Consider the following 24,811-nt stretch of genomic DNA (forward strand, 5'->3'; position numbering starts at 1 on the left):
ATAAATAAACAAAAAATTCACATTTAAAGCATTTATTTTGAAAAATAAAATACAAAAGATCATTGAATTGTAATTGTACATGTAATTTATCAACTTTTTTTTTCTTTTTTTAAATAGAAGATATTTAACATTTTCCACATATGAATAAAACAAACAAGTGTTTCACCAAAAATCTTTCAGGACAAGCATAGACCACTCTTGAAAGCTTTGTACATTTAAAACCAAACTGCTACAAGAAACAAAAAAAAATTCTTTCAAAAATGGAGCCCTGTAATTAAAACAGAGGAGCAATTTCAGGCATTGCTTTTGCATTTTTTAAAACCTTAAAAAAATAGTTGTGCGAATGTAATGCAGTTCTACATTAACATCAGTGATGGTTTTTTTTTTGTTTTTTAACAGGTTTACATGCATTCACAACAGCAAAATTTGGAACAAAAGCAGGATGAAAGAAACAGGAGAACATTCAGAAGAGAGCAGGCCATGAGCAGCTCATCTCTGATCCCAGGCCTGAGGGATCATTCCATGGAAAAGGCAGCAGCTGATCTGCTAAAGAGAAAAAAAAATAAAATTATATTGGAGCTTTCCTGGTAATATTCAGCTTTTTATTCTGGACAGCATTTTAGAATTATAAATAATGCAGAATTCAGAGTAGCAGGTGGAAAGTCACTGCCAAGATAAATCCCATTCCTGTAAGGAATGTGGCTGTGTCCATCCTTTATCTAGTATTAGAGAGACTGCTTGGAACATAGTGCAAAAAAAAAAAATAAAAATTGATTTTCCACTTCCATCCCAAACCCTTGTGACCTAGTGGAAAGTTATGCTGGGAAATTCCCAGTTTGGTTTCTCAGAAACTGGGCAGCAGTTTTAGACAAATCTTGCAGGTTGAAATCCATTTTTCAGAGCTAAGTGCCAAAATGAGGTTGATGCTTCAGTAATTTTAAATTGACTGTGTGAAAAGATGATGGTTTTTCTATTGATTTCACAGGGAAAGCTTCTAATTCATCTCTGGGAAGTTTTTAGATCCATATTTCTACACAGAGAAGTGCTTTTGGCTATATTTAGGGTGTTTATATTTATGGCCACATAAGGATCTATTTTGGGGGTATTTGTAGGGCATCTTGCTTTGGGCTATTTTTAAACTGGATTTAAATTGTGCAATCTTTTGTTGTCAGGCCAGAACATCTGACAGCAGGACTGAGAAGTAAAAATCCTGCATTAAACACAGGAAATCTTGCATCACTTATTCCTTAACTGGTCTGGAACTTACTCAGCTCCCTGCAAAATTTTGTCACTGTTTATTCAGTGACTAAAATGCAGCTTTTTGAAAATACTGGCTATGAGATGTTAAGTCAAATATTATAAATCAGCTAATCTTTTAGCAGTTTCCTTTAAAGAAATATCTTCATGTTTATCTTACCCATGAAGTTACAGAAGTTAAGCAAAAACCAAATTAACTGCAATAAATGAGCAGAACTGCAATGCTCTTTTATTACCTTCTGTGCAAGAAATCTCCATTTTCTCTTCTATTCCATAGGTTCAGTCTGTCAGAAAAATAATTAAAATTAAATTAGCTATTTTACATTAGAAAACAAAAATATCATTATCAATGTCTGTTCTCCAAACCTTTGAGCTGTTTAGTTAAAGGAGAACACTATCAACATCAATTTGATCAAATTTAAGGAATATTCTTTTACTCCTCCATAGTGCTTATTTTTTGTCCTTTCGATGGTCTTTCTTTGCTATGGATAAATCTGCTCAGATTTTTGGTAAATATTGTATTTAAACCAAGCTAATTGTATAAATCCACTTCCTGGAATTTAGCAGGAACCTCCCTATCCTATGGAGTGAAAAAGGAATTTATCAGTCAGGTTCTTTTGGATATCCCAGGATAATGAAAACCACAAACAGCATAATTTAACTGACAGTGTATGCAAACAAGGATTGAAAGGATTGAACCCATTTATCCCAAACCAAGGCTTTTTTTTGCTCTGCATTTTCCATCTACCCTTCTCAGCAATATTGCTATTTAGCTGTGGCTGCTGTGCAATGCCAGCAGCAATCCCAGGAGTGACCCCAGCACACACATGGAGCAGACACTCAGTGACAGGGACAGCAGCAACAGGGCTGGGATGGTTCTCCAGAGCTGAGCAAAGCAGGAGCACTCAGTGATCCAAGCAGGCAAACAGGCAGCAAACAGCCAAGCCCACGTTAGAGATCACACAAAGGCTGCTCAGGAAGATTTGGGGGCCACAGCAGGGTTATTTTCTGAAAACATGAGACACACACTACAGCTATGGCACTTTACTGATCCATGGTCATTTTATCTTGCCACGAGACTTCCTTTCTACTGTCTTCTTTGGCTGGAACAAAAGAAATCAGTTTTCCCTTTTAATCAAATCATTTTTAGTTGAACAAATGGAGAAGTCAAAATGCTTTTATTTTGGTAGATTCCTGAGTATTTTTAACCTGTCCCATTCCTGGTAGTGTCCAAGTCCAGGGAGAGTGGAAGGTGTCCTTGCCCATGGCAGAGGTGGAAAAAAAATGGTTTTTAAGGTCCCTTCAACCCAAACCATTCTGGGATTTTATAATTCTGTGATATCCACAAGATCCAACAGTTTGAGAGCTTCACAATAAGGGTTTTTCTTTTCATTTTTCTGCAAGTACCCCCTAAGGAGCTGATGACAATGAACATTTGGGGGGTACCAAATTCTGAATTTTCAGCAAAACCTGAAGTTCCATAGGACACCTGACTATTAAATCAACACCACCCCTAACCATGGCTGGGTTTGTTCACTTTGGTAATATCTCTGTTTACTTTTAAAATCAGTACTTAGAACTCTGCTCTCTGAACTAGACTTGCTTTAAAAGATGAAGCTCCTCTACAAGAAACAAACTTTGAGTTTGGTCCAGGAAAGAGGCTGAATTTTTCCTTCCATTTCACAGCAACATTCAGGCAGCTCAGGGTGACAAACACCACTCAACTCTGGAATTACACATGGATTCAGGAGAGGTTTGGGATGCTGAGCTCAAGATTGCACCTCATGGATAATCAGCAAATCTTCATCAATCAGAAAATCAAGCTCATGAGTGTTTATAAAGGTTGTTGGATATCATTTGTTGCTACACCCACAAAAAGGAAATTAATTCAATACCTGTGGCACTTCTTTGAGGAAGTCAGGAAGCTGAAATTCACCTTTATAGACCTGGAAAAACAAAAAATTATAATACTCAAAAGCTTCATTCACTATTGTTTGAAATGCTGAAGAGCTTGTTAAGGGAAATTTAAAAAAAAAAAAAAAGCAGCTTTTTTGTGTTGTTAGCATCCATTAACATTAATGCTACAACATAAAATATTTTGGCAACATATTGCCTTCTCTCTAGAGGATAATTTTTAAAAGCTCCTTCCTTCAGAGAATAAACATCCCAAAGGACAGAAAAATGTATTCTACTCTTTTTTTCTCTCTAAAACAGAAGTGTACTCGAGGAGCTTTACCATTCTGAAGTATAAAGACTGATCATTTCAATATCATGACTGTGGTCTTGTGTAATCATTAAAAAAAAAAATTAAAAGGGCACAAACCTATTTGGAAAAATTCCCTGAAACCATAAAATGGAAATGGGGCTCCTCCAAAGCCACTCAGAAAAATTCCCTGAAACCATGAAATGGAAATGGGGCTCCTCCAAACACATTCAGAAAAATTCCCTGAAACCATGAAATGGAAATGGGGCTCCTCCAAACACATTCAGAAAAATTCCCTGAAACCATGAAATGGAAATGGGGCTCCTCCAAAGCCTCTCTCTGAGCTGCACTCCCTGGTTTGTGTCAAAGGAAGGAGCTCCAGGAAATCAGGGGTATTTATTTCAATTTTCTCTGCTCCCCATGTGCACATGACCAGAACACAAAGCCATGCCCAGCTTGTCAATATTCTGCAGCTCTGAATTTCCTGCCCAGCAGATTTTGGTTTGGGATTGGATTCCCATCCAAACCAGCAGGTTTCACTGAGAGAGGAATCACTCCCCACACACATTGTGGCACTCTGATATTCCATGGCTTAGATAAAATAGGAACAGCTCTCATCTGTTATTCCCATGGGAACATTAAGGAAAGTCACCCTGGGCAGAAATTCAATGTGTGGCTATTGGAGCCTTGCTTCACTGTAAATATTTATAAACCAAGCAGAGGATTTCTCATTTTCTGTTATCCAAGCTCTTAAAATGCAGGCTGTGTCCTAGAGAATAGGAATGGAAGTTACAAAACAACATTGTCACAGCAAAAATGTCACAGAATAGCCTCAGCAAGGGTCACAAGAAAAAACAGGAGTTTTTTGGTGGTGCTGATGTTGGAACAGACAGGAATCTTCACTTTTTCTGGGAATTCTTAAAAACAAATAATCCTGATGGTGACAGCACTTCATGACTCATTCAGAACCAGGATCAAACCCAAAGCTGTCTCTCCAGCATCCTCTGCAATCATGACTCAGTCTCATTTTTTTATTACACACTTAAATTTGTGTCTGCTCTAAAAGCTTCACCTTTGCAGGAACAGCATTTACCCCTAATAAATATCTAACAGCAGATAGCCAAGATCAGCAATATTAAGAAGAATAATGTCACTGGGAAACAAAAGTTTTGAGGGTATTTCATATTATATTCACATGAAAATATCAGCATTTTACACAGCACCATTTACCAAAGCAACTCTTAAGCAGTGGCAGGCCCAAAATTAGGTTTAAGACACAAATTTTGGTTCAGAACTGACATTACCTAAGGGCTGGTTTTGTCAGGAGGAGACTGCATAAAAACTGGTTTAAAGGAGTTCCAAAAACATAAATGGTCCCTTTTGAATCAAAACCCAGGGATCAACAGCAATGCAGAAATTCTAAAAAACAATGACTCCATCTGCAGCCAAAGAAATTAAAGAAGCTTCAGATTCCAAATTCTTTTCTGAGCAATTTGTAAGTGTAAAACACATCACTCACAGTGGCATTAGAGAGACAGAAGCAGGATATTGGAATTATTTCCAGTCTAAGCAAGAATTGAGTAAAATTGAGAAGAAATAGGGTTTACCATTTCTAAGGGAATTATTTTGCAAGAATAATAATTCCAAATGGAATTCCAGAAGAGGAGGATCTGAAGCCTGTGTCAGTTTGTTGTTCAGTGTTGGCAGTATTCAAGTTGTTCTATTAAAAAACCCAAACACATTCTTATAGGCAAACTGAATGGATATTATTCTCAAAAAGAGATTAGAAAATAAGTTTCACCATCCAGTTGCCTGAGAAAACCCCTTTAAACACACAGGGAGAACTTCAGAACAGAAGTGTAACCTATAATTCTTTTTTATAGAAGATTAAAGCATTTCTTTTCACCCCCTTTCCTGTCTGTTTTGGAAACAGTCCCATTATACTTGGTCAGTTCCAGTACATAAAAATAATGGGATTTTTGTGTAAATTCACCCTTGAACAAAGTGTGCTTGCTAAACTTTAAAACATCCAAGTTGCAGACTATAAGGCTGCTGATGTTTAATTGCAAAAGAAAAAAAAAAAAATGAAATAAAGAACACTGGCAAAACCAGAGCTGAGCCCTTTACTAGAACCACCCCATAGCACATGGAAGTGTCCTCATCTTTCAGATTCTCCTGAACTTTTAAGGCAGATTTAAAGGTTTACACAATTCTTCACCTCTGCTGGAGCTGCCAAGATGTAAATATTTACCCAAGAGGGACAAGACAGAGAGCAGGATCTTACACAGCCCAGCAATGCCTGTCAAAAGGAGCCTGCAAACACACTTTTTTTTTTTGTTGTTTGCATTTTGGTTGGTAATAACTCTCTTTATGCATTATTAATCAGATTTATGCAGAGTTAAGGGGTTTGGGGTTTTGTTTTTGTTGTAAAAATGAGATAGCAGCACCTCTGGAGAGAAACTATACAGCTGGGAATTCACAGATTGGAAGAAACACCCAGCAAAGGGAATATTACACAAATTTACAGGACACTGAGGAAGTCTGTGCTGTTGTGGTCACAAGAAGAAGGGAATTTTTGTTTTTGTTTTAAATATCAGAGAAAACACCCACAAAGCCAAATGCCTTTATAATCAGATTAATCAGTGAAAATGGAGATGCAGGGCAGCTGGGCACTCAAACACCTCTGACAGCACAATTATCCTCATCCCTTAGAATAAATACACTTTTACCTTTATCAGAGATTGCTCCTGCCCTTAAAATCTCAAAGCCAAACTCCTGAAATCCTGCTTGCCATGGATGTTTTGACTCTGAACAGGAGATGTTTCCTCACAATTCAAACCAGGCATCAGACTGGAGTGAGAAAACTCTGTTTTTATCTCTACATGCTGCCTCATCTGAATTGAACCCAGAGATGAAGAGCTTTGGGCTCTCAGCAGAAGAATCACTGTATTTGAACAGTCCTGGTGAAAAGCACAGCTCTTTCCCTGGAATTCTGTAACCTCCAGCTCTGCATCTCTCCAGGACAGGGAGCACAACTCCATGAAGAAGTTAAAAGAACTTCCTGCAGTGTGTACTCCAAGCACACAGATTTATTTAGTGGGAAGGACGTGCCAAAGAAAATCTGATGTAATTCATTACAGATGGGAGAGGAAATCCCTGTGCCAACCATAACACAACAATGCAGCTTCTCCTGGGCAGCAGGCAGGGCTCTGCAGCTGGCTTCTAGAAAACTGCAGAAATTCATTTTGCACAATCTCACAGTTCTGATAAGGACATAGCACACATTGTTCTAATGAGGAGTGAAGCACTTTTGTATTTCACCCCATAGCAGCTCACACACAGCTTAATTATTTGCATTTTCTGCATAACTTGCAGATGAAAACCTCTTTTACTTCAGGATGTTGATTTCCTTTCTGCTCAGGATGTAGAACAGTTAAAACCCTAGGGGGGAACAACAAGTAATTATGTATCTATAAGGAAGGAACCCTTGCAGGGATAAATTAACAGATCAACAACAGAATTATAAGAAACCCACAACAAATGCAGAGAAGGCAAAATGCCCCTCCTTGGAGAGGTCACATGCAGAGATCTGCTGAGCAGCACAAGCCTGGCCAGACCTTGCTCTGTGCTCTGCATTCCTTAACTGAGACAAGAGAAACTGTCAGAAAAGAAAATATTGTCAGGCTGAACAGCAAACAGACAAACAAACAGTTATTGCCTTTGGTAGGGAAAACATCAGAAAAATCTGTTGAACTCGCCCAGTGCAGATCCTGCCAGAGATGTTTAATTTCCTTTATTTTCAACACAACAAGAGATGAAGTTCCCTTCATGCTCTGTTAGATCCTCAAACAAAAGCAGAGATGTCAAACTACAAACCCAGGTTGTTTCTTGCTATTTTTGTCCTATGCTGCAGGAGCACAGAAACCAAACCTCAGCATTTTGATGTCCTACACAGGTAACAGGCAAGTGAAAAATCCAAATTTAGCAGAGAGCATTGCTTCCTTTGCATTATCTACAAGGAGAGAGCATTTCTAATTTAAGCACTGTCCTTTAGCTGGAGAAAAATCATCATTTTGTCTCCAAATATATATATGTATTTATGGAAATTTATGGTAAGCTGTACATATGGAAGTGACCAGCAGGGGACAGAAAAGGAGAAAAGCACTTGAGTGTTCAGAAAGCTTAGAAAACCTGGTATTTTGCACCACACCAACCATCTCTTTCCATTTTTCTCCAGTACCAGCCCTTGTTTTAGGAATTTTTACACTGCTGGTTCTCACTTTCATGATTATGAGCAGCAGCTTTAAATTGCTGAGCATTATTTTCACTGTTCAGTGCAATTTGTGGACAGATTTCACCCAGCTGTAAAAGTCTAAACTTTATCTGTTTTCAATGAATACAATTCAAAGTTTTGTGTTCCCTTTAAAGTCTTGGAGACCACAAATATAAATATAAATATAAGAGAGCTGCTTCCAAACACAAAATGATCCAATAAATAGCTGCAAACAAGATCCAGATATTCTTGCTATGAACTGAAAAGCAATTTTGGAAAGATTTTCTTTGGCCAACTTCTTAATATTCCAGATATCCAGTACAAAACTCTGTGAAAGGCTATCCCAGGTGAAGAAATTTAAAGAAAGCAAGAGCAAAAGGAGTTATTTACAAATTCACCAGCTCAGAGTACACAGGAACAGAGTTAACTTGCCAAGGGCCAGCTCCAAAAGGCTGGGAAAACCCAGATTTATTTATTTTATCCATTTCAATAAATGCTTTCTTCTCCAGGATACAGCAGCAAGGAATAAATCAGCACAGGTTCCTGCAGGAAAAAGGAAATCCCACAAGAGCTGCCCCTGATGGGCCAAACTCACACACAGGAGTCTGAAACAGTTTGAAATCTTTGTGTTGCTCTATTTTTAAAGGAATATTCTAAGTTTTGAAGATGAACTCTCTTGCTTTTAGCATTCATTCAGAACACCTTCCTCATTTTATCTGTACAAACCACAGATACAAATGGAATTTTGGAAAAGTGACTAGAAAAATATATGATGGGTACTACAAAAAACAAAGCAAAATTAAAATGCTGTCTGGGGCTGTAAGTAAAGCTATTAAATTAAAATAGCAGCCAAAATATTAATGAGTGTTCCATATGTCTGCAATATTTAGATCAGCTTCAGTTTTTAACAGCTGCTCTTAGCATCAGTAAACAAATTATCCTTCAAAGCAAACTTGGAAAAAGCCTCAGTAAACCCTCAACCTTTGAAATCAGGTTTTCATTTCTTTACAGAGATGCCCCTGGCTTTGTTTATTACCTGAATCCCTCTCCTGTATTTTGAAATCAAATCCATTTCAAGAAGAGACAGAAATCCAGGCAATTTTTACAGCTTGGCCTGAGCTTGCCCCACACAGGTGGAGGCCTTAGAAAGGTCAGCAAGTTGTAGAAACTTGTGGCAATTTTCTCAGTGAGACACAACCAATATCATTTGCCATTTCTAGTATTGAGCATTTCTTTTAACTGAGTGCAGAAAAAGTTCATTTTTTGTGAGCCTTTTAAAACAGGGAACTTATAAATTGTAACTAAAAAGGGTGAGCTACTTTTTCCATGCTGAGTTATCAGCTATGAATGACAACAATCAACCTGCCAGTCTTTAATAAACTGATTAATGATTAATGACTTTTGTCCTAAAAAGAAATAATACAGAAGTGTTTAGAGACTTCACAAACCCCAAATCCTTTTTCACTCCTATCTATCCCATCAGTATTCCAAGCAATTGTTTCAGGAGCAGAAGGCTGGTGGAAGACAATCCTTTTCAATTGTTTAATTCAATTTTTTTTCCCTGATTACTCTTCTGCTGCAGCAGCAGCAAAAGTCACCTTCTTTTAATAAACTATACATGGCAAACAGAACAGAAGCAGAGTTATTAATTCTATTTCCAACAATGGTAATGAGTTTTTCAATGGATACCTCCAGGGATAAACAGCTCTATAGTCCAACTCCAATTCCAACATTAAATTCAGATTCAAATCCTTAAGTTTAGATTAATCAGCACCAGACCTTTCTCCATCTTTGGGTTGTTCTACAAAGAATTGGAAAATCATGATGGGCTGTTTTCTGTGGGTCATTTTTCAAACTCCACCAAGTATTTGGGGTGCAGTTTTGTGACACAACCCTCATATATAAAAACTGAGCTCGTCCATCAGGTTTGAAATCCAGACAAGAAAGATTTTTCCACTGTTAACCAATTCCCCAACTTTCTGGGCAGCTCTCAAGAGGTTCAGCTCCACACACTAAGCAGCACAGCTCAAGGCCCCAAAAAATTCTTTCATTTTCCCCCCAAAAAAACACATTGTGAAGTAGCAAAGAATATCAGAACCAGCAAATCCTCAGGCCAAACACAAAGCTCCTGCTCTGGAGCTCAAAGCCCTTCAGGCAATAACCAAACACACAAAGCCTCACCCTCCTTGTGTTCTCCACCACTTTCTGATCTGGCTTCCCATAGTTGGGGGGGTTGGCATAGGGGTCATAGCCCAGTTTGGCCAGCATGGGGGCAATCACTGGCATGTCCTGCAGGACATCAGCTGGGATCTTCCCAACCCACTTGGACAGGGCTTCCACATTCACTGGCTTGATCACTTGGTCAGTGGATCTTTCAACCCTGGGGAAAGAGAAAAAAAAATTATTTTCCATTCCAACCAATTATTCTTCAATAGCATTAAGATCTTTAGCTTGTTCTTTAGCTTCTTCTTTGCCTTTCAAAATTTCTTGTTTTCTACAGAGCTGATGGAAAGTGAAGTTTTAATGAGAATAATTTGTACAATATTTGCAGATGCTGCCTGGTTTAGGGTCTCACACTGTGCTGAAACAACTTCTTTATTCCATAAAAGCAGCAGAGAAAGTCCAAGAGCTGTTAAGTGAAAAGTAAAAATCCAAACAGAAAAAAAATTGATTATATGGCAGTGATTCCAACTCCAGGAAGAGTCTCAGCTTTGGGAGCAGTTGGAAGCACACAGGACTAACCCCAAATAATTCTGCATCTGTACCAGAATCAAATGAGAGCTATGTACTAAATATAGTAAATTCTGAAGTAATTCTGCCTGGACAGCTATTTCTATAATAAACCTAATAAAATTGCTCTAGAGGACTTGACATTTCTTTACATCAGTGGTCAGCACAGCTGCCTGCACTGAGGCAAATGCCAGAGCTCAATTAACAATCCTGATTAGAGATGGAGTCCATTGTGCATTCCTTCCACAGCCACACTGGCAGAGACTTCAAACCACAGCAAATTCACACTCCTACAAATCCTGCACTGCACATCCCTCCAGCCTTGCAGTGCTCCTGCACAAAAATCCAAATAAGGGGTGAGAAATAAATTCTAAACATTTATTAGCAGGTAATAGTAGTGTTATAAAAGATATTTTAGTGATGCTGTCATCTCTTTCTCAAAATGTTTTAAAATACCTCAGGATGATAAAAAACTTGTCAGATTTATTTTCAAAAAATATCTTCAACAATTAAAACACCTCCAGGCATCTTAGGCTGGACCTGAGGCAGCAGAATGAATGTGAAGGCTGAGCCTGTCTGCAGGATCTGGAGGTTTTAAGATCATTTTAAAGCAGGGGGCTCTGCTTGTTTCCAGAAGTTTTTACAGTATCACAGCTGGGAATGCCAAACCTTGCAGGTTTGAACTGGAACAAGAGCATCAGACTGGGAAATCTTAAGCTCTCCTTGCACAATTTCAACTGGAATACTATAAACACACAACGGAGGCATTTTTAAGGTTTTGATATTCACAGGGTTTTCTGCAGCCCTTGAAAAGCTGAGTCACTGAAATCATTATCAAATCCTGCAACTGAAAACCAAATTTCACCACCTCCTGCAAGGGGATTTGATTAGATAAACCCACCCCAGACATAACAGCCATTTCTCAGTCTGTTTCCACCATTGCCAGAGCCTCCTGAAATCAGAAACTGCTTCCCCAGATCCTCTCATGAGAGATAATAAAAGATTAAAGAACTCTGAGACCAAACTGAATTGAGAGTCACAAGAACATGCCCACACCAGTTTGTCTTAAATGTGAAGGTTTTACAAAAAAAAAAACCAAAAAAAACCCACATGAGGCCACATTTGACTTAGAACAATCCATTTCCTTAATTCTTAGAAACAAATATTCTCAACTCCTCACACCCCATTCCACCAGATTCAATAAGAAATATTAGCAAGAATTCAGCAAGGTTATTGAGTTTTCCAGTATAAAGGTCCATTAATTTTTAAAAACACCAATCTGGGAGCTGTAAGGCAGCAATATTTTACTAGAAATGGGATTATACACAGTGATTTTTTACAAGACACTTAAAGCTTGGCAGCCAGCCATTTATCTCAGTAAAAATAAGTTACCCCCACTCAGGTGCTGCTGAAACAGGAATAAACTCCAGGAATTAGGGGAAAAAAAAATTCCCACATGGATCAGCTTGCAGGGAGGTATCACAGTGCTCTGCTTCAGGTTAACATTTCCACATTTTCAATGCCAAAAGCAGGGATGAGATCCCTTCCTGATAACCCTGGAGCTGTTTTTTCAGAGGGAATGGAGATGTGAAACCTCCACAGTGCCAACATCTCATTGTTTACCTGAGTCTCCAGTTCTCTTTGTAATCACTGATAATCATTTTATATTTGCTTTAAATCAAATGCCCTTATAATATATTAGAAAATCTACAGTTGTGTTGCTAGGCATTAAATAAAGGAAATATATCCATTTTGATTTCTCAGAACTGGAGTTTAAATAAATAGAATTACTCTGTAACAAGCTGTGCAAGGTGCCTCTCACTCAGAAGCACTTGGCCAGTGTTGAATATTCCAAATCCAGGAGCTGAGTAATTTAACTGGGCAAGCCTTGCTGCTGGAATAGAGCTTCTTATCCAGTATTTTAAAAATTATTCTGGTGGATTCAAAAATAGGAGGACTGTCAAAAAAGATTGCCATTTTTCTCTCTCAGTACAAAGATGAAACAGCTTCTGTATTTCACAGAATAGATCAATTTCACAGAATGTATCCAGCTGTGAACAGTGGCAAAGAAACCTGGGTAGTTTAACCAGAGAATAAATCAGATTTTCTTTTAACACCCATCTAGTTTTTCTAAGCAGAGCTGAATTTTGGATCCTAAAAGCAGCTGAATCAGGTGCACAGATGGCCCAACAGAACAGTGAAAGATTTGCTTACAACAAGGTTAATTTTCATCAAAATGCTTGTCCTTTTGGGAGCACATGCCAGGAGAAAAGCTGCCAACTCTGCTTTCTATTCTCTTGGAGCAGTTTCTCCAGTTTCCTGGAAGAGGATGTTCTTGGCAAACTCAACTCCAAGGCCATTCTTGCAGTGACACCAATATTGTTGCTGAAATCAAATGGGTGATCTGGCTGGGATGGCTAACACCAGTCTAGATAAAACAGCTCAGGCTTATTTTGAGGCACAGAGCAAAGCAAAACTGATATCAGATATTCAAATTCAAGTTAACCTTGTTGTTGACATTGCACACATAACCAATCTGAGACTGCAAATCATTAATTAGCAATGACTTATTTTAGAGATGCATCATCAATCAGCTGCCCAAGGGAGATGTGATGTGAGATACACATGTGAGATGTGATTTTTAGACATGTGTTGGGTTGATGTGCCCATCAATGTGTATTCTGTCCCCATCTGGAGCTGGGTGGGGCAGTGGCCCTGATCTCCTGGCACATATTATCTGCTAATGGGCCAGCTTTAAACCAGCTGGGCAATCACCTTGATCTTTCCCATGACCCACCCTTCATCCAGGAGATATCTCCTGTTAATGGGCCATTGTTAAAAACTGGGTGGGGCAGTGACCCTGATCTCCTGGCACATATTATCTGCTAATGGGCCATCTTTAAACCAGCTGGGCAATCATCTTTATCTTTCCACAGCCCATCCTCCCTCCAGGAGATATCATTGCTGCTGGCCCATTCAGTCCCACTGTGTGACTGATAAAATTCCATCATCCCACTGGGAGATGCTCCAGCCAGGGGAGCAGCCAAGCCTTTCCTACCCAGAGAAAAACTCAGATTTGGGACACCAAGGTACTTTCTTTCCACTGGATTCCAAAGGAAAGCCAGACCTTTCCACATCATCCCTGCACCTTCAGAGGAAACTGCACCTTCTCCAGGAGCACTGCTCCAGCTGAACCACATCTGCCACTGCAGGAGGATGCAGCACCATGGAATGGGACTGCTGCCACCACCCTGACTGACTGACGGGTGTCAGCTTGGATTCTGACTCTGGCAGGGTTTGGGATTGTTCTTTGTAATACTGCATTTCTATTTTAATTTTCCTAGTAAAGAACTGTTATTCCTAATTCCCATATCTTTGCCTGAGAGCCCCTTAATTTCAAAATTATAATAATTTGGTGGGAGAGGGTTTACATTCTCCATTCTAAAGTGAAGCTTCCACCTTTATTGGCAGACACCTGTCCTCCAAACCAGGACAATACAAAATGTACTATTTTAGAACAGCACAACGTGAAGGATGAAGGCTCATACTCACTTGGAAAGAGAAACCCCCCCTGCTTTTCCAATCATCTCCTCGTGGTGCAGCACTGCCTGGTTCCATGGGATGTGCAGGAACTTGAGCAGAGTCCTCATCCACCTCTCAGGGTGCAGCACCAGCTGTTCATAGTGCACCAGCATGCACCTCTGGAAGCCCACCTCCATGCACTGGTTGTACATGGTTTCTATGGCCCGGTTCCACTTGGTCAGGCAGTCCCTGTAGCTGTTCAGGTCAAAGCCAGCAATGGTGACTTTCCTGGAGATCATGGAATGCACAGAGGCACGGCCATCCCGCACCATCAGCAGGAATTTGGCATTGGGGAAGATCCTGGCGAGGTAAGTTAAGGATTTCAAAGCGAAGGGATCCTTGTTACACAAATAGGGCGCGGGCTCGCCGTGCTTGACGATGATCTCCAAGAGAAAGGCCTGCATGGCTGAATCCAGCACCTCATCCGTCACCCCGGCCTCGTCCAGGCGGATTTTCTCCTTGCTGGACCTGGCCCACATCTGTTTGACAGCCAGGATCCTGGGGATCACCCTGGTCTCCTCCCCGCAGCGGATGTCGGGGTGCGCGTCCAGCATGGCGCGCATCAGCGTGGTGCCGCTGCGGGGCACGCCGCCGATGAAGATCAGGGGCATGTCCTTGCTGTAGGGCAGGCTCCTGTTGCCACTGGGGGCTGTCCCCAGCGTGGTGGCCCTGCCGCTGTCCCCTCGGGGGGGCAGGCTGCGCTCCTCCATGCGGTGGTGGCACTCCATGGCGTGCTGGCCCAGGTAGAACACGGTCACCGAGCTGATGGCCAGGCACGCCAGCAGCAGGTTCTGCTTCAGCTTCCCCACCATCTTGGGCAGCACAGAGACACCTCCTACTCCAAATGATCCTCTAGCTCACGTGCCATGGGAATACTAAGCCCAAATTAATTAAGGTCTGGCAAGAGGAGAAAAAAATTTAAATAAAATTAGAATTTTTTACAATAAATCAACACTTTCGCAAGAGATGAGACTTTATCTTAAGTCTGAAACCCTTTCTTTCCCCATTATTTCTTCCTTTCCCCATTCCTTCCTTCCTTTCCCCACTCCTTCCTTCCCTCTTCCATTCATTTTTCAGTTCAACCTCATAAAATTGCACTGTTCAAAAGTAATTTTCATTGCTGCAGATGAATTTTTTTTTAAAAATTAGATGATTGCTAGACATGCGTAAGAGCTTGAACCAATTTTTGATAGAAAATAGTTTCAAAATCTGCCTGTTGAATTCCATTCCCAAGGAGTAAGGACATGTCATGTTTTATAGAGAATATCAGAGGATTATATCAAACATTGTTTTAGATAAATCTTCATTCTGCTGCTGGATGACTCCACCTGTATCTTTATTTTTCCCATTTCTAACAGTTAATACAGAAACAAACATTTACCAGTGTTCTATAGTTCACCTGCTTTGGGTTTGCAGATCAGGTGGGCTGAAAACTGACTCTGCTTCCCAAAACTGACCCTCCTTCCCAAAATTCCAATGAAATGAATACTGTATTGGAATTTTGAAGGAAGAGCTGCCTGTTCAGGGCTGAAATAGCTCACTGAGCATTGGAATCACAGATGCTTTTAATTGGGAGGAGCTCCAAGCACAGAGGTACAGCCAGCATTTCCAGTGATGGGCTCCCTGCAGGCTTTTCCATCTCTGTCACATCCCTGAGTGGACAAGATCCTTCTGCCTGCTCCCTGCTCCTCTCCAAAGCATTATCCACTTAACCTGCTCCTCCTCAACTCCAGTTAACTCAGAAATTGCTGATTTTTGGGAGGCTCTGCAGCCCTGTGCCTGTTTTCTGCAGAGGACAGAATTCCCAGGCAGCAGTGGGGAGAAGGGAATTCCTGCTGCAGGAATGTCACAGCAGGGCTTTTCTCTGGCAGGGCATCCAAGAGAAGGTTTTGCCCTTCACATTAACAAAGCTTATTCCAATCAACAGCTGTCACAATACTCCAGTCAAAGTTCAGCTTTTAGCCTCTGTTACCAAAACGAAACTCAAATATAACTCAAAGATTAATTCCCTTTTCCTGTGAAGTGGCCAACACTCTCTGGCCAGAACACCACTTACAGGAACAATTCATCCTCTGTGGCAAATTTCTTTCTACTCATGTACCTTTACTTACTTTAACTGGATCTGAACATTTAAAAAAACCACCTCAAATTCCCAGAAATTTAAGTGGAGGTCATGCGAACAGTGCTCAGAAAGAAATCTTGAGATTCATATTTCTCAAGCATCAAAAATCAAAGTTTCTCTTCTGAAAGATTCAGCATCCAGACCTAACTTGAAATTAGGGAAGGGGATATTGTTCTGCTTAAAACTAACATAATACAGATAATACAGAATCTTTTAAAATTGTTTAGATACAGCACTGAGGAGTAGAGTTAACACAAGTGAAAGAGCATTTCAGCACAGAGCACACAAGCCCTACAAATATTTACACTTCCTACAATCCCTACCATTACTCAGTTTGAGTAAATTCCACAAAACTAATTTCCTCAGGAAGGGAAAAAAAAAATCCTCCACAAAAACCTTCATCTTCCAAACTAAAACCTACTCCTTGAAGATTCCCCAAATGCAAAAGTTAGGTAGGTGACAGTGGAGAAAAGCATATCAAAATCAAATTTAAGATTTATATTAGAATGTCACTTCAACCAAAATAAAATAAAGCCAGCTTTAACAACAAAGCTGAGGAACTCTAAGTGTTGGAGGAAAGGTGGTGATGGAAGGCTGAAATCTTTAATTCACAGGTTGGGTGAAGCAAGTGATGACTCTGTCTGGGCACAACTCCAGCTGTGAATTCCAATTAATGCTGCAGACTGTGAGGAGCTTTCCTAAATTTCTGTGAGTACTGACTCACCTACATCCCCAAAACTCCACCCATGTGACAAAAACCCCACATCAGTCACCCACACACACTTTCATTTGATGCAGTAACTTCTTTTGGGAAGTTCAAGGTTGCCAAAAGCTGCAGGATCATAAAGAATGAGGATTTAACTGTCCTGGTTTTTTACCTGGAACATGCACTGCCATAAAGACCAGAAAAGCCAAAGAGGAGCAGTCAGAACCAGCTCCTCTCACAAAATTAATTTCTTCTCCAAGCCAGCAAACTCCCTCCTGTGCCTGAAATTTCAAGGCAAAGCTCTTTGGGATAAGGATGACATATGGAAGTTGCTGCCCTTCTGCAAACAAACCCCACCTTCCCCTCCTCCCCATGAGTAAGTGCTCTGGAGCACATCTGTCAGCCTGAAGGATTATAAAAGTTAAGTTATTATTGCTCTGCTGTGAACAGGAATTAAACTGACAGCATTTCAAAATCACAGCAGGGCAATCAGCAAGTCCTCAGAGCTTTGAAATGTTGGGGGTTTTTTACCTGAGAAGAGCAAAGTGTCACTCACAAGCACAGACAGTTTTTATTAAAAATATCCCAAAACATGAGCTGAGGAAGTTGTAGAAGACTACAGTGGTAGAGAAGCCTTTGGCAGTAAGTTTCAAGTGCCAGGATAAAAATAATTCCCTGAAAAACTTATGAAGAGCTCAAAAAAAAAAAAAAAAAAAATTGGTATCTACAAGTTTCATCACGAGACAGTGCAGCCAAGCAGAATTGTCTGTAAGTGAAATTTCTGCCCAGAAAAGCCAGGCCTATGAGTCAGCCCCAGATGATGTGAGCACAGCAAAACTCACTCACTGCTTTGTTCCCTTCCCCTGCACACACTTCATTCTCCTGCCCTCCCCCTCCATGCTGCAGGTCAAGACCTTTTCCCTCAAGTTCATCCAAAAAAATGTTGAAAATTTTTAGCTTAGTCAAGAGGCAAGTCATCCTTTTTATGCTCAAACAGTTTGGGGTTTGTTGGTGTTTCAGACATTCCCTGCCAGAGGAATAAGGAGATGCTGCACTCCCAGGCAGTAACAAGGAATCCTCTGGAGTTCCTGAGCTCAGCCTTTCACCTCCTCCTGTTCTACCAGAGCTTCCCCAGGGCTAAATTGAGAGGGTAGTGACAGTGGCATCATCCATCCCAAAATAAAACACAACCCCAAATATACAGAAAGAATTTTTCAGTGATTAATTTGTCCTCTGCTTCCATAGCCTGAACTCCTGGCTCAGATTCTGATCAGATCTCCTACTAGGAAGAGCACAGCTTAGATTTTATTGTTTTGTTCCTGATTTTGTTCCTAATTTGTTCCAAGTGCAGTGAACAACTTCCCCTTACAGTTCCCACTGCAGGAACTACAGAAATGTTTTCACACATTTGCATTCTCTTGAACTTAGGCTTTTCTGATGGGTTGGTTTAAATCTAAAGCTCAGAATAATGTAAAGGGCCAGAGTTTGAGCTCAACTTTTCTGGAGAACTTTGCTGGGAGGAAAGGTCACACTCAGCTCTGTGTCAACAGGGCATGAGGCTCCTAAAAACAAAAAGGAAATAAAAAAAGGAGTTTTTTGTGCCAAAAAGTAGGAGCAAGAGAGAAGTAGGGGAAGATTCCATACCCTTGGAAAGTTGTCTCTACTCTCATGTTTTTCTACCAGGTTCTTATGATTCCTTTTCCTCTTCAGATCTACTCAATTCCTGCTTCTTTGGGGCTATGAAAACATCCCTTCCCCTCTCAAGGCTTTATGGAGCAGACACAGAAGATTCTGATGCACAGCCTGACTGCTGCACCCAAAACTACAAAGGAAATTTATTTTACAGTGGTTAAATGGAATGGAAAAATATCCCAAATTGCTGTTATCCATTGTCATTCTCCTGGAGAAGGAGAAATGAAAATGCTGTTAGGAATATAAAAAGTTAATGTCAACTCTATCAGTTTCTTCCCTGCCTCTTCCTGCACCTTTTGCTTTTTCTCTCTTAAAATAAATACTGGAAAGGCAGCAGATACTGGGAATACTCAAGAATCACCCTCAAAACAATACACACTTAGAAACTGAAGAGGTATTTCCCAGAGGAATTTCTATCCTAAGCTCTTTCAGCATCCCTAAATGAGAGTTTAAGGGAGGAATCCCATCAAAGTTTTCCTTCAAGGAGCTGTTTGACTGTGGTTGTTTGTGTGTGTTCAGCACAGATGATTGCACATGATAATGGCAGAGAACAACACCAGGGAACAGCACTGAAATATCCACACAGCACCACTGGCAGATGCAGCCAAACCACCACAGCCTCATCTAGCACACTGCTCCCAACAGAACCTGACAATCCAGGAAACATTTTTATTCCTCTGCTCAATCACCTTAATGATTCCCCCAAAATTGGATCTGTGGTACCACAATTCACAAGGTAGAATCGGCACAAAGAAGCAAATCCCAAGCAAAAAAAACCTCACAGCTAAAAATAAAAATCAAGAAGTCTTGAGTTGCAAGTCCATCTTTAGCTATTTAAGCCCTCATGGCCTTCAAGCCCTGCAGCTCTTTGCCCCAGATTTCTCCTCCTATTAATCCTAGAGTAAAAACAAAAAAAGGATGATAAAATAGAAGGAGTCATTTTTATTCACCTCCACAAAGAAACAAGGAGTCCACAAACAAATAAGGAGTAAATCACCTGGCATGAAAACATCTGGAATGAAAGACAGCCAACTCCTAGAATGACAGAACAAAGTTGGACAAGATTAATATCAGGGACTGCAGATGTGAGAACAACTCTCCCCTACAGCTCACACAGCAAGAACCATAGAAATGTTGGTCACACATCTGTATTCCTTGAACCTACTTTTTTTTGGCTGTTTTTTTTTTTTAATCTAAAGCCTTGAAGAATTTAAAACACCAGTTTAACTTTCATTGGCACAGACTGCTGAATCTGAAGTTCCCGTATCAGGGAATACAACACACAACTATGTAATAATTTCATTATTTCTATTACAACCATGCTATAAAAAAAATATATACTTCTGCATTTCCATTTTGTTACTCAAACAGTAAAAATCCAACACTTTTAAGTTTTTCAACATTTAAGGCCTCTAAGATTACTTTAAAAACCACGTAATGAAAAAGTTCTGCTTCAAATTAAAGGATATATCTTTATCCATTCTGCTTTACTTACATCTATAATATATACAGCAAATTATCAGGATTTGCATAGAGAATGGTCAAAAAAGTGTTACCAACACGCTCCTGGTTATGCAAGAACAAACAGTATTTGTCAAGTTCTGCAGTTCCTGCTGAAGAACAATTCAACAAAAGGAATTTTACTGGCGACACACAGAGGCTTCGAGCTCTCTAAAGTTATACATAAGAGAAGAAAAAAGGGAAAAGAGAGAGGAAAAATGTCACACTGAGAGCATTTCTGTGTGCGCTCCTCAGAGCGATTTCAGCACTGAGCTCCGGAGAATGGAACCCCTAAAACACAGCAAAACCACCCAGAACATCCGCACGGCTCATGCACAGAAACAAATAACGACGGCAGCGAACCCACTTCAGCTAACGGCACATCCAACCCACTGCTGTAAAGCTGTAAAATTGGAAACTGTAAAATTGATGGGGCTTGGAACAACCTGGTTTAGGGAAGGAGATGGAAGGAGATGTTAGGATGGCTTCCCAGCCGAGCCGTTCCATAGCTGCAGGTACGAACCCACCGACACCGAACAAAGGCACCGGAGCGCTCCGGCCGCGGTTTCTCCCGCTCGCAGAGAAACTTTGGGAATGCCCGGGCTGGGCTCGGCATCCCCGGCGGGACCGCCCGGCACAGCACGGCCCGGCCCGGCACGGCCAGAGCCGCTCCCAACGCCGCCCCAGGCCGCGGCCCCCCCGGCCCGAGCACGGCCGGGCCCGCGCGGGCACCGAGAGCGGCGGATCCGCGCCGGGCCCGCCTCAGGTGCGCGGCGGGCGCGGCCCCTCACCTGCACTGCTGCTGCTGCCGCCCTGCCCGGCTGGAGCCGCGCAGCAGCGGCACTGCCGCCCCTCCGCCGCCGCGGCTCCGGCCGGGCACCATCGCAGTGGGCAGGAGCGGGGTGAGGAGCGGGGTGAGGAGCGGCAGCGGCACCGCGAACGGGACGGGCGATAGGAGCGGCACCGGGAGCGGCCGCGCCGCCGCCGCCTCCCCTCAGCCGCGCGGCTGCGGCTGCCATGGAAATCACAACCACGCCCTGATTGGTCGCGGGCCTCGATGTGTCGCGAGCCGTCATTGGGTCGTCGCGGATGATTGACAGCGCGAGGGGGGCGCGGTAACGGCGGTGTCCCCGCCCCCCCGCACAGCTGGCGCGCACATCTGGGCGGCGGCGCCGCGCGAGCGTCTGCAGCGGGGACCGCACGTGCGCCAGCGTCTGGCCAGATGTGCCAGGCAGATGTTGGAGCCCAACCCCCTTTGCTGACCTAAAATTATTCCTGAATATTTGACAGGCCAAACTGCCCGAATTCCGCCCCCGGGCTCGGCTTTCAGCGGTGAAAGCACCCAAGCACAGAGCCCAGCTGGACTGGGTGCGGCGCTCCAGCTGTGCCGTGAATTGAGAGGAGCTGCGGAGGCTTTGAGAGGCTGGCGGTGCTGACAGCCCGGCTCAGCGCTCAGGTGTCCCCGGGGGCCGCACACCTGCTCCGCAGCAGACGGGAAGCGCCAGCCATGTGCCCACCACGTGTGCAACCGGGAAAACATCTGGAACAGCGGCAGGCTGGAGCACGAGCCGGAGGCTGCGCCAGCTGCTGGCACAAATCCCAATCCTCTGACCCACAGCTGGGCGAAGCGGCCAGGAAAGGAGTGAGGGTGACTCTGCCCCTGGAGGTGCAGATTTATAAGGAAATTCGCATCTCCAGATTAAACCACCTCCTAAAAAGCGTGGCCTGAAGCCATCCTGACCCCTCCATCCCCAGTGCTCTGGGAAAAAACAGGTTTAGCTCCTCAAGAGCAGGAAAACACGTGGAGCTGGACTTGCTAAGGTTAACACAGGGAAATGCAAAAGCTGAATCCAACTGAAAACACTTTTGTACTTCACAAACAGAAGGCAGATGCAGACAAAGTGCCTGCAGAGATGTCAGTGCTGCTGCAGGGTCACAGCAAAGGGAACAATCCCGCAGGATGTTCCCCAAGATTGTGTTCCCTGCCAAGTGGTGGAGGAAAAATCAGCCAAAGGGATTCAACATCCCAAAATTCAGTCTGGGAAAACCACAGTGAGAGTGCAGAAGCGTTTCTCTCCAGAGGTAAATGTGGCTCAGCTCAGGTGTGTTTTATTTGCCAAGAAAATCAATATTTGCCGTGCAAGTGGATACCTGTGTCCATGTCAAGGACAATTATCTTCATTTTCTGAAAGGTTTTGCCCCGGAAGGACTGAATTTCCAGAACACCCAGCACTTGAAAGGCTTTTAAATGTTCTCAGAGAGCTGCTGGGAGCCCAGAGAAACCCACAACTCCTTTCAAAGGTGGCAAAATCCCTTTCAAATCTCTTTTCCCTGACAGCTATTGATGAGGAATAAATGTCCTTTGCTCCCAAATGCAGACGGATTTGAAGCAACGATTTCAAGATGAAACAATCTGTCTCCTGTTTCCAGTAAGTTTGCCTCGATCCATTAAACAGCACTTTTCAGATGGTTTTATTGGTTTTTCTTTTATGGCTTCAACTGTGACTCACACAGATTGTCCCTTTTAAAGCCTTCCAATCAAACGGTGCCTCCGGGGCGGGGGAAACGCTGCTCTGCAAGGGAAAAGGGGGAAAACAGCGCTGCTGGATGGAGCAGATGGAAATCCAGGATGCAGAGGGTGCCCCACGCTGGGCTGTGCTTTAATCAATGCTCAGCCTGCAGCCACAGATCAAATAACCCAGCAAATGGTGCACAAACACTGCACTGGGTGAGGCTGGGTGCACATGAGCACCCCGAGGAGGGGCAGTGGGAGAGGCTCAGCTCACACATCTGCTCTGGTTCTGTTCTGTTCAGGAACTGGGAGGGATTCCCCTCACTGGGATGAAGGGACAAAGGTGCAGCTGAGGGGGAGCAGGATGGTGCTGCAGTCACAGTCTGGGGTTTGCTGGGCTCTGAGAGGAACAGGAGTGGCTGCTGGTGGCTGTTTTTCCCTATTTTTCCCTGGTTTTCCTCATCACTGTCATGGCCTGTGATTGTTGCCATGCTCCCAGTTCCAGCTGTGTCTGGGATTGCTGGTGGGAGGAGAATGGAGCATCCCTGACTTCTGGTGCTATTCAGAAGCTTCAACTCCACTTTTTTCTCCATCTCATTTCCAGATGTGAGCCACAGCACCAACCAGAGCTTCCCCAGATGGCAGAGCCCAGCTGGACATCACTGCCTGGAGCCAGGCACAGCCTGGGGCAGCTCAGCCTGACCCAGCCCCAGCAGCAGGGACAGATTTTGCTGCCTGGCACCACCCCAGGGCTCCTGGGGAGCAGCATCTCTGCTGCCACATCACCCCAGCTGCTGGGCCAGCAAAGCCCTGACCTCTGCTAGATGGAGTCTGGCACACTCACAGGCCAAAATGAGGCTTTTTCCCCCGCCTCCCTGGATTCCCAATCCAAAGCTTTTCCTGCTATCAGCTCCACTCCAAAAGTATTCCCAAATTCAAGTCCAGTGTGATATTTAAAATCTTGCTACTCCAGAGAGGTTGGCCCTCATCCAGGAGCATTTTACCTTAATTCCACCTCCCAATCTCAAGAATGCAAAGAATTTCCCCCTGGCTCTGTCCAGCTCATTCCAGCAGCCCAGAGCAGGGTGAGCTGCTCTTGCCAGAACTGTTAAATAGGGTTCCTTTTCCTCAAATACCTCAGCAGCAATGGCACAACCCCATTTTCTGTCTCACATGAGAAGGATCTCTGATTTCTCCTTCATGCAGAAGCAGCTGGAGGAGGTTCAGTGCTTGTGGTTTTCATATCTGAAGTCACTAGAGGGAATTTGGAAAGGCAGGGAGGGGTGAGGGGCTCAAAAAAAATCTCTTGTTACCTCTGTTGTAGAAGTTTGGAGCCTTCACAGAAGGAACTGAAGGGAAGGATTTGGAGAATATAATAAAGCACACACAAAGCAGCTGGGTTGGATCTCAGCTTGTCCTGTGGAAATTCATTTGGCTTTTGGGTAAAATTCCAGAATCTCAAACCCTGTGTGCCCTGTGCTGGGCATCCTTCCCTCTCCCTGCAGCCCTAAGAGCTTCCTTGGCTGTGTCAGGGGTGTGCTGAGTCAATCCTGCTATCTGGGCATTTATGGATGGGAACAAAACCATGGGAAAAATGATGGGATTGGCACCTTCCTGCCAGTGATTCCACCAGCACAGCCCTCAAGCCCCCAGTGGTGCCTTGGAGGATCCCAGGGCAGGATTCCTCTCCACATCCCAGCTCTGAGATGCCCTTGGGCTGAGGGTGATCCCAGAGCCCTGAAACAGGGACAGGGAATGGGAATCACCCACTGCTGGCTGCAGGCTGGGGGCAGCTGGCACCCAGCACCACTGCCAGACCCCAGCAGTGTCTGCAAGGCCAGGCTGAGCCAAAAAAAAACCAACCTGGACATTCAGGGAAGACTTAAAATTCCCAGAGGAGGAGAAAATCCAAGGGCTGTGTGCATAAGCCTCTGAGTTTAGGGAAAACAGACCCCACGAGACATGAAGCTGATGACATTTTGCTGCATCCCAGGAGAATCAGATGCTCCTACACCCAGATCTCACCTTCAGCCTCACAGAGATGATTTTAGGAGCAGAGCAAGCCTGTCAGGCACACACCCAGCCAGGACACTGGTTAACTGGGAAGGATGTTCATGTCTGGCTCAGCTGTTCCCAGAGGAACACTCATTTTTATTGCTTTTCCCTGCTACTGAGATTTTTCTGGCCCTTGTGTAGTGATGGCAGTGCCTGTGCAGAGCCTGCCCTTGCCAGGG

At 43.0% G+C, this 24,811-nt stretch overlaps 1 protein-coding gene across 8 annotated transcripts; it reads right to left on the minus strand.

Moving 5' to 3' along the window:
* Positions 1–16: 16 nt before the first annotated feature.
* On the minus strand, positions 17–22,530 carry TPST1 (tyrosylprotein sulfotransferase 1). 8 transcript variants are annotated; one of them, XM_079325013.1, is made up of 7 exons: positions 20,857–22,530; positions 14,016–14,942; positions 9,915–10,113; positions 3,153–3,203; positions 2,306–2,360; positions 1,494–1,541; positions 17–543 (listed from the first exon to the last, which is right to left on the minus strand). In XM_079325013.1, exons 2-5 carry the CDS (start codon positions 14,855–14,857, stop codon positions 2,316–2,318), a joined length of 1,137 nt encoding a protein of 378 aa, XP_079181139.1. In that variant the 5' UTR covers positions 14,858–14,942; positions 20,857–22,530; the 3' UTR covers positions 17–543; positions 1,494–1,541; positions 2,306–2,315. The 8 variants fall into 8 exon arrangements, with proteins under 8 accessions (XP_079181139.1, XP_079181138.1, XP_079181135.1 ...); XM_079325012.1 differs by having other exon boundaries at positions 17–546; XM_079325009.1 differs by having other exon boundaries at positions 2,287–2,360.
* Positions 22,531–24,811: the final 2,281 nt, after the last annotated feature.

Source organism: Erithacus rubecula (genome assembly GCF_903797595.1).
Source record: "Erithacus rubecula genome assembly, chromosome: 22".
NCBI lineage: Eukaryota > Metazoa > Chordata > Aves > Passeriformes > Muscicapidae > Erithacus > Erithacus rubecula.

Bases quoted from the DNA above. Each gene is read 5' to 3' on its own strand.
- TPST1 (XM_079325013.1), bottom strand. From the start codon at position 14,857: ATGGTGGGGAAGCTGAAGCAGAACCTGCTGCTGGCGTGCCTGGCCATC. The intron at 3,204-9,914 runs GTGAGGCTTTGT...TTGTTTTTCCAG, and splicing joins TGGTGGAGAACACAAGGAGG to GTCTATAAAGGTGAATTTCA. The intron at 2,361-3,152 runs GTATTGAATTAA...CTTTTGTTCCAG, and splicing joins TCCTCAAAGAAGTGCCACAG to CCAAAGAAGACAGTAGAAAG.